The 15,620-nt window shown below is 39.6% G+C and overlaps 1 protein-coding gene across 5 annotated transcripts in view; it reads left to right on the top strand.

The window, feature by feature from the left end:
* LOC124618663 (carboxypeptidase Q-like) overlaps window positions 1-15,620 on the top strand; it is an 88,454-nt gene that overhangs the window by 5,683 nt on the left and 67,151 nt on the right. For all 5 annotated transcript variants that reach the window (XR_006980051.1, XR_006980052.1, XM_047145370.1 and 2 more), the window contains exon 3: window positions 7,161-7,410. Coding sequence is in view for 3 of the 5 variants with exons in the window: in XM_047145370.1 (XP_047001326.1) it covers window positions 7,161-7,410 (250 nt within the window). In the remaining 2 variants the exon portion in view is untranslated. The remainder of the gene's footprint in view (window positions 1-7,160; window positions 7,411-15,620) is intronic.

Raw genomic sequence — 15,620 nt, 5'->3', positions numbered from 1 at the left:
AAATTGTATACTTCTGTGTTTTTAATGTTTTCCATTCTGTTGTGGTTGTCATGGGTTCCTCCAAATATATTTCTAGAAATTTCAAAGATTTTTAATTTCACCTCTTCTGATTTTGTTGATGTTTAAATCTTACAAGCATATGTTATGAAGAGTCTTAAATATGTTTGACTTTGAACTTCTAAAGTTGATTTTTATTACATTCAGCATTGCAAAATAACACCTATTTTCTTTTCGTAGTATTAATTTTTTCTTTGAAATGGTTATCTGTAATTAATGTGGTATTTTTACTATAGATTGGGTTGAAAAAAATATTACAGTATTATCAGCATTATTCTTTTTAATATTTTGTCACTTGAAGTTTAATTTGGTTACAGAATGTCACCTATCTTCGCATTTATTAATATTTTTTTGTCTGTCATCTCAGTTCAGATGTCTTTTCCAGTTGCTTGTTTTCTGTTGTTTCTGAGCTTATGTTCATACTAGCTGTTATTTACTTTGTTTGATGTTTTTTCTCATCAACTGTTGGGATTCTTTATTAATATGACATAAATTATCTATTGGAATCTTAACCTTCCACACATCCCCAGTAGATTTTCGGTCTCTTCATAATAATTAATTTCTTTTAATAAGCTTTGAGAAGAGTAAGATTTACAAATAAACTTTTTTACTTGGTTTCATTTTCTCATTGTTGCCTGCAGTTCGTCACATCTAAGGGTAGATTCTGAGGCTGAAATTTTTCACTTTGAGGGTTCCAGATGATTTGACAACTGTTAAGTAAGTCTGCTGTGTAATTTCTGTTTTGTTTCTTTTTTTATTATGTCACATTCTTCTGTATCACACTGTCTTTATGATTTTCACTCCCATGAAGCCAAAAATTATTTACTGCCAAACATAAAAACACATCCGATTCCATCACAGGCATGCCCACTACTCCCTCATTCTGCGATACTAACAACATTCCATAGAATTTACAGAACAGAAAGAGTTTACAAACTTTCTTGACAAAAGAAGAATCTGCTCCAAGTTATATCCTTATTTTGTAAATGAATCCAGAAATAAATGTAATAATTAGTGTCATATTATGCAATTAATAATAGGACTTTTAAGTGTGCCAGATATTTCATAATGTCAAATGTTTCTAAAAGAAGAGTAATTTTAACTGTACATACAGAATTAATACATATCAATTGTAATAAGGTAATTTCTTTTTATACATTTTAGCCCAAAATTTAATACATCGTATACAAAATCATATGAAATTCATTTAGTTAAACAGCTGAGTTAATCTTTGCTTATACAAGAGTCGAAAATATTCCTGGTATTGACTACTTCTGTTAAAGAAAGGTAATGCTAGAGGATGGTGTCCCTTTACACTGTCCAGAGACCTTCACTACCATTTGTGCTTGAGACATCTTTCCATTTTTTCTTTTAGCTTCCAGTGACTCAGTCGTCATCAGCATCTTGCATAGTTTCCTGCCAGTGTCAGGGTCTGCATGGAACACAAATCTCTCCATTTTCTCTGCACTTCCCATCACCTGTGTCTGTTGCTACTCTGATGTAGTCTTCTCCTCTCTCCCAAATGCTTTCATCCACTTCTTTAACCCAGTTGTGTCTTGGCCTTCCTCTTTATTTCTTGCCCTCCATACTCACTTCATGCCTCTTTCAAGGTGCCTTCTTTATTGTATATGCCGAGCTCCTCCCTTGTGATGTGGCCACTACTCTTACAGATGTACTGCAGGTAAGCAGTGGACACTACTACTAGGTATTCTACTTGAGGAGATTGCATGAAAACAGTAGACATCTACACAGCTTACTGGGCTGTTTTCCTCCAAACCCCATGCAACCATCATGGCATCAGGGGGCAGCATGTGCCACTAATATGCGGCGTGCATATCTTGGTAAACGGTGACTCAGTTGCAGGCATCTGTTTGCTTCTGTGAGGTCACATGCCCATATAATGCCACAGCAATGTTCATCTGCATATGGGTGGTTAGGTTGTCACTCGACCACTCTGCAGCCAGTGCACTTTCTGGGCTTGATGCAGGCGGCATCTGCAACCCATCCATTGGAGTCATCTTGCCCTTGCTTTGACCACCGGCTGATTGATGCTCACTGGACTTCCGCTAGCTGCTCCTAAGTATATGCTTTGCTGAACATGTGTCTCAACCGTGCACGAGCCCACAAACTCGCTGGAACCTATTGCTAATCATCCTTGGCATTCTAAGGCTCATCACCAACTAAGGCTTTTGTGAAAATTTTTACAGTGAGCATCTTCTAGGCAACGTTAAAGACTGACTTTATAGTTTGTAATGAAACTGTGTGGACCACTGTCCCTAGAAAATGTATCTACATTTCAGTTGTTGCTTGTCGTACCCTTCAGCCATGGACAGAAAACTCTTCTGATCCATTCTCTTCACATGCCCAAATCATTTTAACCTTTTTCTTCTTCAGTGTTGTCCCCTCCACAGATGAGTGGTCAGCACAGTTCACTGAAATGTGGGGGATTCAAGTTTGATTCCTGGTACTGCCAGAGTTTTTTCTCGGTAGGAGGACTGGAATGGAGAGCAGTCAGCCTTATGATGGCATGAGGAGCTACTTAACTGAGCAGTAGTGACACCAGGTCTGCTACGCCAGCAATGGCTGGGGGAGTAACGAGTTGACTGTGCTCTTCCATCTCGCATATCATTGATGCCTTTGGCTGAGAATAACATGATGAAAGGTTGGGCCCAATTGGCCCATATCTGGCCAGAATGGCAGTGAATTTTTTTCCTTCTTCTCTTATTCATATTCATTTCTCATGTGTCATCTCCCTAACATTTTCAGTTTTCATATTTTCCCTTTTTATTACACTTACCCAACATCTCAGAAACTTTATTTCACTTGCTTGCACCTTATTTTCACCCCCCCCCCCCCTTTTTTTCATGACCCAGCTTCCTGCAGAGTATAATGGAAATGATAGATGAATGGTTGTTTTTGTCACATTCTTACTTGTCCAAGTCATTCCTCTTGCACATCTTATGAAGTTATCAACTGGTCTTGCATATTCACTTATCTCTTTGGCATTGCTTCCATTTTCCTTTACTATATCCCCAGCTATTGTGGATTTTCTGTTTTCAACTGTTATCCATCCATTATCATGTTCATTATGGATCTGTTCTTTTTGTTTGTTATGACCATGAGCTCACACTTCTCTGCATTAAATTTTGTACAGCTTGTTAACAAAAATTTGATTGTTTCACCTAAATATACATCTGTGCTCCGCAAGCCACCTCACGGCACCACTGTCACCTCACCCTCTTCCTGTTCCAGTTGTGAATTGTCTGCAGGAAGAGCAATTGTTGGTAAGCCTCTGTGTGAGCTCAGATGTCTCTAATTTCACTGTCATGATCTTCTTGCGAGGTAGACATCGAAGGAAGCAATATATTGGCTGACTTTTCTAGGAACATACACTCAGAATTTTAACAGTAAACCATACTGTGATGCAGAACGCCTGTCTTGTGGTGTCTGCCACTGGAGTTGGCTGAGCATCTCTGTGACACTTTTGTACTTAGGAAATAAACCTGTGATGGAACATGCTGCTCTTCTTTGTATAGTCTCTATTTTCTCTATCAGTCCTATGCGGTATAGATCACAGACTGATGATCAGTATTCAAGTATTGGTCAGTTGACGACTTTGCAAGCTACATCCTTTTGTGGGTGGTCTACACTCTCTCACTCATCTCAGTCTAGTATGTGGACTTCCTCTTCATTGTTCCCCTCCCACACCATCAGAAGACAACATAGCTGTCATTTTGTCTCCTATTTGTTTTTGAGATTGCTAAGAGTTCTGGAAATCAGGGAATATCAGGGAATTTCAAATGTATCAGGAAAATATCAGGGAAATTTGGAAAAAAAACTGGAAACATCTCATTTTTTGTCTCACTAGCATGAAATTGTTTGTTGACTGAGATGTCATGCATTGTTGCTGGCTGGGCACAGCTGAGTACATGCACCGCTTCCCTACTACCCTCATTCTTACTGCTGCTCCCCTTTCCACCCCTCACCTCAGCTTGCAGTCAGTGCTTCCACCACTATTTGCTGCTAGACTGGCAGCTGCCATTGAGAGACGGGGCTGTGAGGAGTGGTTTGCTTTGATCTTATTCTCAGAGCTTGTTGATGCAGCGGCTGGAGACAATGATCATGTGTGCAAGAGTTGTATCTGAGTGATTGTGTGAATGTGTGTGCACTCTCATTTTCTGACAAAGGCTATGGCCAAAAATTTAGTTGTGAGAGTGTGATTGTCTTTTCTATGTGCCTGTCTGTGGCTAAGAGATAATTTTTGTGGTGAGTTGGTTCCTACGCTCATTAGTATTGATTCTCAGAGTATTTGCGCAAGTTACTTGTTGCATGGGAGATCACCGCAGTCTCATTCATCAACATGGTGTCTGTGACACGTGAATAGTTGGCCACATGAGCGGACTTCCACAATGGGCCACAACCATAGACCATTTCTGCGGGTATCTCTAACGAATCAGGCCTTTTAAAAGTCACACAATACCTGTAGAATAATAGACATAACACAGTGGGTAATAACTGACAATAACGAACATAGTGGAACCAACATTTTATTGGTCGTCACCTATAGTGTTGGTTTACACATCTCCATTTCTTTCAAGAGGCCAACTTTTTTCTGAGGTTATTTGTGAAAGCAGTGAAGGTATTTTAAATCTGTCTTGCGGACTCCAATGAAATGCGAATTTTTGTCACCAAATGTATTTTGCTTTATTGAAATAAAATAACATCAGTGGTCTTAATGAAACATTTGTAGCATTTGGTTTGCTTTCTCCATCTAAAAAAAAGTTCATTACAAAAGATGATGATGCTAGTACTTAAGATTTTTGCTCACACATTTAGGAATATAGAATTCCTTACATTTTTTGTCAACTTATGTCTACTTGTCCTTGAGATCTTAAAATTTGTCAGCAAAAAATGCTAAGCTTGTCTGGAAATCAGGGAAATATCAGGAAATTTCACTTTACTTCTGGATTATGTGAATCAATATCTTATGTAATTTATTTTCTATTGCATTTAATTCATTTGACACCAGTTTTCACTTAAAATTTTTGATTAATTCCAGTGAAAGTTATCAAGTTCTTCCTCGAAGTCTTAAAATTATGTGGCTTTTTCAAGCAAACTTTGTGTGATTTTATTTTTATGTTGATGTCTTTAGTTTTTACATAGTTATTTAATGTTAGTAAGTGCTAATTTTTTTATCAGTGTGAGAGAGCATTTCATAAAATAGTTGTTTGCTGCCTTTAGTTAGCTTCCAGTTGCAAATTTTTATTGCAAGATAATTGAGACCAGTTTTTCTTTGGAAGTGCGGGATACTCGTTTAAGACAGTACAAGAATTTGAAAATGTAGTTTTTGAATTATTTACCAGACTGCGGAAGCCTAGCCAATTTAAGCATATATGAATGTAATCCAGAAATTAAAATTTCCATTTTTTAATTTTTATTTTTTAATGAAATCATAAATACACAATAGATACAGCAATATTCGAACTATTTTTTGACATCATCTCCACTAGAACTGAGAGATTTGTCATATTGTAAGAGCAGCTTTCATATTCTTGTGTCATTGAAGTCTGCTACCTGGGAATGAAACCAGCTTGTGGCTGCCATTTTCAGCTCTTCATCATTGTGAAAGTGCTGATGGAGGACAGGAATTTCTTGAGAGAGCAAACTCGAGACTGTTCACAGTAGATGATCAAACAGCTCCCAGCCAAACTCCTTCAGAACAATTGTACACTAAGCCGTACATGGCTGGGCATTGTTATGGAACAGCATAACACCTATGCTGAGCCTTCCACTCGTTTGGTTTTGAATGACCTGCTACAATTTGTGGAGTGTTTTACAGTAATGGCCAGCTTTCACTGTATCACCTCTGGGGAGGAAGTCAGTGAGCAGAATGCCCTTCCTGTACGAGAAAACCACACGTAACTTTCCGCACTGACGCGTTCTGAAGCCAGTGCATTGACTTCTGCTTGGTTCTTGGGCTGAGGTCAGCAACCTACGTCTCATTGCCCATGATGATCCTGACAATGCTCTTGTTACTGTTATTATGATACTGCTGCAGAAATGTCAGTCCTGCTCCAAAGTGTTTAGGGTCATAATTTATGGGACACACCTGATGGCCTTTCTTTATAAGCAGGTGCGTGGTGACAGTTTCATGCAACAAGGGTCACAATATCTATGCAGAATGGCTGCTGAGATCCATAATTGTGGAGTGGTGATTCTCCATAATGTGCTGCTACAACAACATTGTCATTGATGAGGGTGTCCATAGCCGTCTTCAATGTTAAAAGTTCAGCAACGTTCAGAACATTCCCTTGGCCAGCGACTTCTCATCTGTTTTTCTCATGGCTCTTGCCCCAGGAACTTTACATGGCTGATAATGAATTTTGACTGAACTTCTCAGCTGGCAGAAGAGAGGATAAAAAATGAGCTTTGCAGCCACTGCTTCAGTGCTACCGACAACAGTCAAGTCATGGCGAGCCTACATGTAATTATTTGTTGTTACTCTGTTGGGCATACACTGTATTTCTGGCTAAATAAGTTAACTATTTTTTTAAAAATAGTGGAACTTAATTTTTGGATGACCCTTGTTCTGTCTGTGCTTTCACACGTGTGTTTTAGAACTTTGTAGTTTAATTTTCGTACGTAGTGCGTATTGAAAAGCAGACTGCTAAAGGTTAATAAGAATCTGGGAGTCATAACTTAAAGCAGGTAGACAGCAGGTGAAAGGAAGAGTAAATACTGCTAATTAAATCTATATAGGAAAGCAATGCCAAACATTCTGTAATAAACTAAAAGTAAAAATCATCCAATGGAAAAACTGAAGTACAGTATTTTGTTATCAGGACTGTCAGGAGGAAGATGGCAATCTTAACAACAAATTGTTGAATGCAGTTTGGATCTGATTTGTATCTTTTTTAATTTGCCATGTGTCAAAATTTAAACAAGCTAGACTTGATGGCAACTTTCTCAGATAGTTTCTTGTTAGTTTTGTTTTCTTCAGCTCTTTTGTGACTGTGTGTGTGTGTGTGTGTGTGTGTGTGTGTGTTCGCGCTCCTCCCCCCCTGCTACCCATCTTTATTGATTTATAATCATATGCATTGCAGGTTCCAGGAAAAATTGTTGTATTTAATGAGCCCTTTAAATCTTATGGTGAAACGGTTCAGTATCGCACCCAGGGTGCAAGCAAAGCTGCTCGCCTGGGTGCTGTTGCGACATTGATTCGATCTGTTACTCCATTCTCGCTGGCTACTCCTCACACTGGACAACAGGATTATGCTGACAATGTTACACACATTCCCACTGCTTGCATCACTGTTGAGGATGCTGAAATGTTGCACAGAATGGCCAAGAGGGGTAAGTTAATTACTTGCATATATATAATCCAGGTTTGCGTGTACCTAGCAGTAATCTTCAAACATGAAACTGAAATTTGTATACAGCAGGATACAAGTATTTCCCATCTCCATTTGAATGCATTAAAGATAAATTTAATTAGATCTGTGATGTTATATAATACAAACAATGATCAGATGAAGACATAAAAAATCTGATTATCAGTTCACAAGTCTTCAGCATATTGACAGAGAGAAAAATGAGAGCTGGGGAAATGTAACAGAAGTATGCGCAAAAAGTGGTAAGAGCTCCTTCAACTTCAGATTGAAAAAATGGATATCACCTGCTAGCTGAGGTAAGAGAGGACGACCCTTGTCCAGCTGCAGACAAAAGCAGTTTGCTACAGAATCACAAGGAGAATGATTTAGGGAGTTTGGTGATCAGGCAGAAAAAGATGAGTCACTCTGTAAGGTAAGGTTTTGATTCACAGAACCCAGTATATTGACCTGGACGGCTGGCATTCATTAGACACAAAGTTAATGCCAGGACTGCCCCAGAGAGGCGTAATAGAACCACACCTGTTTTCTGCACACCTAAACGGTCCATAGGTTAGGGTGGGCAGCAATCTGAGACTGCTGTTACACCATTGTGTATGGGAACATTTCGTTGACTGCCTATAGTGGGAGCCAAGCTGACTTGGACAGAATTTGTGTGTGGTGTTTGGTTTAAACATAGATAAATGTAAGTTAATGTTTGTGGGTAGGAGAAGCAGTCCTGTTATGTTTGAATACAGTGTTTATTGTATGCAGTGTGACTTAATCATGTCTATATCTAAGCGTAACATTACAAAGTGATATGAAATCCAACAAACACATAACGTCAGGTGTAGGAAAGATGAAGGACTGGCTTTGACTTACTGGCAAAGTTCTGTGAAAGTGTGGTACACTGGATGCTGCATACAGAACACTGGTGTGATCCATTCTTGAATACTGAATGAGTTTTTGGGGTTACTATTATATTATCTTTTAGAAAGATATCGAAGCATTTCAGAGACATCCCATTAGATTTGTTGCCTGTCAGTTTGAGAGTGTTATGGAAGTACTCCATGAGCTTAAATGTGAATCCTTGAAGGGAAAGAGGCAGTCATTTCATAAAATAAAAGTACAAAATAGTTTTAGTTGTTGTCTTCAGTCTGAATGTTAGGATGATGCAGCTCTACTTTGGTTTGATGCTGATCGCCTCCACACTTCTCTATCCTATGCAAGTCTCATTAACTCCAAATAGCTATTGCAACCTACATATTTTGAATGTGCTGTATTCAGCCCTTAGTCTCCTAGTCTCCCTCAACAATTTTACCCCCTCCCCACACACTTCCCTTCATTAAAAAATTGCCAGTTCTTAGATGCCTCAGGTGATATCCTATCAACCGATCCCTTCTGTTAGTCAAGTTTTGTCATAGACTTCTTTTCTCTCAATTCGATTCAGTACCTTCTCATTAGTTATTCAACCTACCCATATAATCTTTAGCATTCTCCTTTAGCACCACAATAGTTCCTGGATACAACCAGCATTAAAAATTCTTGTGGAACTCTAAAAAGACCAATTACTAAAATGAAAACATCCACAATTTAGAGAATGTGTTAGGAATTTCAAAAGGATCCTTCAAGAAAATTAATTGCTAAGGCCAAATTTCTGAGTAATAAGACCGTCTGATAACAAGTCAAAGCTATATGGGGAACTTTGAGTACTGAAATAGGGAAGACAGATAAAAAACAGGATATTGTTATCAAACACACAGAAGAGTCACTACTAAAAAAAGATGATTTGCAAAATTATATAAACAACTATTTCATAAGTGTAGCAACTTCATTAAGTTTGAAATTCACAAATCAAGGGAAGGCAGAATGCTCAAAAGCTGCTTGCAGCATGAGGATATATGCAGTAAATGAACATGAAGTGTTAAAAGGGTTGAAACATGAAACATTGGCATTTGTAGATGAGGTGCTGGTGTATGTCATAATAAAGGCTGCTTCTGAAATTGCAAGGCTCTTGGCATACATTGCCAACATATTATTTAGTGAATCAGTGTTTCCAGAAGGTTGAAAATCTCAACAGTGAAGCAATTATTTAAAAATAGTGACAATATGAGATAGAAAACTGTTGGCCAATTCACTCCGTTCACCTTACTAAAAAAAAAAAAAAAAAAAAAAAAATATATATATATATATAGAACTGACAATAAGTTACTGCACAGTAATCAGCCTGTCTTGCAGGTAGGTAAAAACATAGAAACAGCTGAGTTAATTTAGGTTATATATATTGTATTGTATTTGGTGCTGTTTATCATATTGGAATCCTCATGTATTCAAGGTACAGGCAAAAAGAGGTTTGAATAATATTTACGAAACTGAACACAGACTGTAGGACTGACGCCACCTTACTCCAATCACAAAATTAATTTTGCATCACAGAGGGGAAAAAAAGTTTATGGAAATAGGAATACCACAAGACAGTAGTCTAGGTACCATATTGTTTATTGTTTATATAAATGACATGAATAAGAGTGCTGAAGCTATTGCTGTATATGACTACTAATAGTCCTCAAGTCTGTACACTCTTGGTTCTGTGCAAATAGGTTGACATGAAATGTAGATAAAACAAATTGCACGTAATTTGAGAAACATTTGTCATTGGCAAATCTCAAAATATTTGCTTTTCCCTGGAATTTAATTCCTTCTCCAAATATTATTTTTTTTTTTTTTGCTGCTTGCTCGGTACACAGAGTAACATGGAAGATAGGCTGCAACCTGGTCTCTTTCACTTCTCAACTACTGCTATCCTTTCATTTCCTTCGACTTTAATAACTGCTGTCTGGAAACCGTACAAGCTGTAAATAATCTTTTGCTTCCTGTATTTTGTACCTGCTACCTTCATAATTTCAAAGATTGTGTTCCAGTCAACTTTGTCAGAAGCTTTCTCTCAATCTGCAAATGCTATGAGCATACAACTTGTCCATGATAAGTTGATGACTGGCATGGCAGTTGGTGGTAAAGGGAGGAGGTGTATCTTCCCACTGCATTAAGACTGTTGAGGGGAGAGGAATGGTGAGGGAAAGGCAGTGTCAGCTGCTTTACCCAGTGCTGGCACCATTACCCTTAACATAATGTGCAGTAATACTTTGTGTCTAGGGCAAGCTTAATGTTGGCAGTGGTCAGGGACAAATGAATATCTTTCATTGTAGGAAATGCTTGACACAGTGCTGTATTGTAAATTCATATTTATTCTGAACGGATGATGGTAAACCGGTAAGGGTAAATACGAATTTACATTGCAGCACTGTGTAATGCATTTCCTATTTCCTACCATATGTTTCTGCTGTGTTGATAGTCACCTGAAAATGTATTTTAATATTTGTCAACTAGTGTCGCTTTTCTTCCCTTCTGACGGCACCAGTAAAATCATTGGCTCACAAACAAGATGTAGGTTTGCCTTTCTTTAACTGATCTAAGATAAGTCGTAGGGTCAGTGTTGCCTTAAGTGTTCCTACATTTCTCTGGAATCCGAACTAATTGTTCCTGAGATCAGCTTTTATCAGTTTTTCCATTATTCTGTAAACAAATCATGTCAATATTTTGCAGTTATGATGTATTAAACTGAACATTCAGCAATATTCACATCTTTCAGTGCCTCTCATCTTTGGAATTGAAATTATTACATTCTTCTTGAAGCCTGTCTGATATTTTGCACACCAGATGGAATGTTTTTGTTATGGCTGGCTCTCCCAAGATCTAAATAACTGAGGTAATGTCATCTACACCAAGGGCTCATTTCCACTTACATCTTTCAGTGCTATATCAAATTCATTTCACGGTATCATATCTCCTGCCTCATCTTTGTCTACTTTTTTCTATTTCTGTAATATTCTCTTCAAGTTTATTTCCTTTGTACAGCCTGTCTGTGTTCCTTCCACCTTTGTACTTTCCTTTCTTTACTTAGAACTGGCTTATCTGAGTTCTTGATATTTATGCAGCAGCTTCTATTTTTCCCTAAGGTCTTATTAATTTTCTTAGAGTTGCATCTATTTTTTCCCTAGTTATGCATTCTTCTATGGCCATGCATTTGTCCTCTAGCCATTTTTGCATAGCCTTTAGCACTTTATGACAACCTCATTTTTAGACATCTGTATTCCCTTTCACCTGCTTCATTTGTCGAATTTTCCGTCAGTTGAATTCAACGTCTCCTGTATTATACAAGTTCAACTAGACTTTGTATTTTTTCTTGTCAGACATGCTGGTGTATTTTTGGGGAGAAATACAGCTCATAGCCAAAGCAAAGAGAGTGTAAAATGCAGAACTGCAATAACAAGAAGAGCATTTCTGAAAAAGATACATTTGTTCACATCAAATATAAATTTAAATGTTAGGGACCCTTTTCAGGGATTTCTTGTTTTATTTAGTGTGTAGCACTACATGTGAAACATGCTCAAGAATACGTAAAAAATACAAAAATAAATAAGAATTAAATATAAATGATACATTAAAAACCAGTTATTATATGCTAATGCCCAGCCTCCTTATCCTGTCAAGGCTTGATGGTGTTGTCACAAAAACTCATTTTGGATCATCCTTTCAAATTACTATCCTCAACAATGCGCTGGATGGTCTGGCTCAGTGATCCACAATTACAACTTGGGCTGGGCTGCCCATTTGTGCAGTTTGTACCCATACACTTTGTGTCATGTTCAGATGGAATTTATAGTCTTTCACTGAAGCCGTGGGAGCTTAAAGCTCTTGGGCATGTGTAGAGGGTCTATAAGAAGTATTTCAGTTGGCACATTCGTAGTTCAGGTTTTGTGCCATTCGCTGACAACGTTGAAGTTCCTATTGGCAAGCTGTTGTGCCAGTCACAGAGGTAGATTTCTGGAGCAAAGTTGGATTGTTGGCAGCCTGGGAATATGGATGGGAAGTTGAAGATTATGTATTATTTTGGAATATTATTTCAACAGGGGTTTCTTGCCTTCTTAACAGAGGAGAGGCTATGTGACCGAGTATTGGAAGCCAATGTAGTGAATTAGTTCTTACATACATAAATATGATTATCATGGTTGTATTGACCTGGGTGTCTTATCTTATTTACATGAGGGCTGTTCAAGCACACTGGAGTACAATATTCTACCATAGACATCACTGAAGAGAGTGCAGAGATTAGAAGTGTTTCTGCTGATGCTCCTCAGTTAGACTGTAGAGTTTCTGGAATGAGGGTGTATCATGTGCTTCATTTCCAAAAAGTTTTTTCATGGTGCTTCCTGAAAGATAATATCCTATCTGGAGTCTTTCCAAGATAACTTTGATGGCTGCTTGGGAAGCACTGTGCTGTTCGTATGCACCTTCAGATATGGTCCATTGCTCTATTGTTTAAGTGGAAACTGCGGACTTTGATTTTAGAAAGATTGGATGTTAATTTCCACATGTTTAAATATTTATTTAGTTTGTTGAGATCATCAGTTAGTGTGTTTCCAGCACTTCTGAACTCCTTGTGCTGAACTGCAAGTGCTAGATAGCAGCATAACAAAACTTCTTTGTCAGAAAGATAAAGGTTGAGAAGTATAGGGACTAATACTGACTCCTGAGCTAGTTCATTATTTAGTTTCCTTTCTTTGCGCATAAGATTACCCTGGACTACTTTTAAGTGTACTGTCTGAGAGGAAATTATGGATAACCTCCAATGTGGTAGGGCAGGGGGTGGCTGATCAACTTATATAACAGCCCTTCTTTCCACACTGTATCGGAAGTGGCAGTCAAGTTAACAGAGACTATTTATATCTTCAGTTTTTTCTTAAGCCAAGCTTTGATGTGTACAGTTAGGCTTAGAACCTGGCTTGTGCAGCTGCTGTTTGGTCTGAAACCTGCTTGTTCTACAGGAATGTTTTCCAGGATTCTAGTGGCTGTCCTATTTATCAGAAGTATCTCCAGAAGTTTATAGCAGCAGATGAGAAGTGCTTTTGGATGATAACTTTCTACTTTATCTGCAGGTTTCTTTGGTTTCAGAACAGCGATACATTTGGTAATTTTGAAAGCTTTTGGTGGATGTCCCAATTTTGGAATTGATGTAAAAATATTCGTGAGCCATACCCTACCTAGTCCTCTTACCACAGCGGTAGTAATCAAATAATACACAAGACTGATCCAATTAAATATGGCTTTACTCACAAACCTCTGAGCAATAATGGAAATAAGCCTCTTGTGACTCCACACATAACAAGACAAAAGAATCATACAGAAGGTGCAACTAAGCAACACACACAACAACTGATGTGAATGGTGGAAACTAAGATAACTTAATGAGAGTGCTTCAATGCTGCTCCGTGTGTGTATATGTGTGAGCGCTGGTAGAAGGCATGGTGGAGACCATGCTGCATGTATGCATCCTTCAGGCAGCCTCTGGTGGGCAGCCTGTGTTGATACAGTTGGTGGTTGAGTTAAGTATACATGTATGGTGCCACTGCACGCGCACACACACACACACACACACACACACACACACACACACACACACACACACACACGGTAGAAGCAGGATAGAGCATACCTCTCCCTCATGCGAAGAGCGGGCCAGACGATGGAGGAGACATCGACGGCCTGATGAGAGACACGTTCATCAGATCTTGAGTGGTGGCAGCTGGTGCCGATGGTGGAGGCAGGACGATGTGCTGGTCGGGCACCAGAGCATAGGGCCAGAACACGTGGAGATGGGAGTACGGCCATAGGTGATGAGCCAGCACAGCGTCCGACGATAGAGTTGGGGAAAAAATGCCATCGTCATCTCTGCATCGTCATCAGCAGGAAGGTCCCGGTGCAGAGGATACGGGGTTGGTTGCACAAGCGATGATGGCTGAAGCGATGGTGACGAGGTGACCAGTGGAGGTGGCCCAACCAGAGCAGCAAACTGTTGCAATGGACCTGAGGCCAGAGATGGATCAGGTCCTGGCGCTGGGAAGTTGGAACCACAGTGCGCCACACATGGAGGAGGCAGCCAGTAGGATGGGGTGCCTCTAAAGCGAGTGACAGTGATCTCAAGGTGAAGGGCCACACCCGTGAGCCAGTAATTTTTGGCAGTGAGTGGGAGTGCAACTGATCAAAGTGACGAGCCACCAGCCCGTCGGCCTTATTGACATTGCGAGGACTGCGTTCCTGGTGGTGGACAGCAGTGGCCGGTATCCACTTGGACCGATGACCAAGCCCTCGTGCCCACGCTGGTGATCCCGGTTCAGAGCAGCTGGATGAACCCCACTGAGGCAGTTGTGATGCAGAAGATGGAGGAGCGTGCATGCCTCTCAGCTGGGCTCCACACCCCCATAGCCTGAAGTGATAAGTGCTCAGGAAATGGAGAAGGGTGTCATTCTGCACAGAATCCACAACAAACTTTTTCATTTGAGGCTTGAATGTACACACTAGTTCTTCGCCATTTGAATGAGGGTGGAACAGCGGAGCCATAATATGATGATTGCCGTGACGGGAACAAAACAACTGGAAGGTGTGAAAAATGAACTGGGGTCCATTATTGGAAACTAAGGTACAAGGCAACTCTTCTATAGAAAAAAAAACCTCTCAGAAGCATAGGAATTGTGACCTCAGCCGATGTTGACACACACTGGAGAATTTAAGGAAACTGGGAAAATGCATCCACAACCAAGAGTGTACTTTTAGAAGGGACTTAAACAAAGTCTACATGAATGCGTTTTCATTGATGGCATGTAGCGGGCACGGCCTGGGGGACAGATATGGCCTGGAAGTTACCTGTTGTCAGGCATACTGCTTACAAGCTGCAACAAAATTGACAATTTCACCAGTCCTTGGACAGAAAAATGTCTCCTGGCTAACAATTTAGTGCGCGAAAGACCCCAATGGCCCAGGTGGAGAAGATGTAGAAGACGATGCTGTAATGTGATGGGAATGACTGATTTGGCAGAGAGGGATTCTGTACACAACAGCAAAACCCCATCAAAACCAAGAGAGGTAATAGCATGAGGAAAAATAGTTTCGCAGGGGGTCTGAAGGCTGACCTGGCAGTTTATCTAGGCAGCCTTGTCGAAGAAACCGAACCACCTGGTGGAGAACCAGGTTGGTGGCAGTGGCAGCTGCTATGTCCGAGCTTGTGATTGGGAAACCCTCAGTTGCGGCCTGCATTTCAGTATCAGGATGGAAGCAAAGCAATTCTTCATGATCAAAGTC

The sequence above is a fragment of the Schistocerca americana genome, chromosome 1, assembly GCF_021461395.2.
Source record: "Schistocerca americana isolate TAMUIC-IGC-003095 chromosome 1, iqSchAmer2.1, whole genome shotgun sequence".
Lineage (NCBI taxonomy): Eukaryota > Metazoa > Arthropoda > Insecta > Orthoptera > Acrididae > Schistocerca > Schistocerca americana.
Note: the sequence above shows the minus strand (reverse complement) of the source record. Positions and strands in the feature narration are given on the sequence as shown.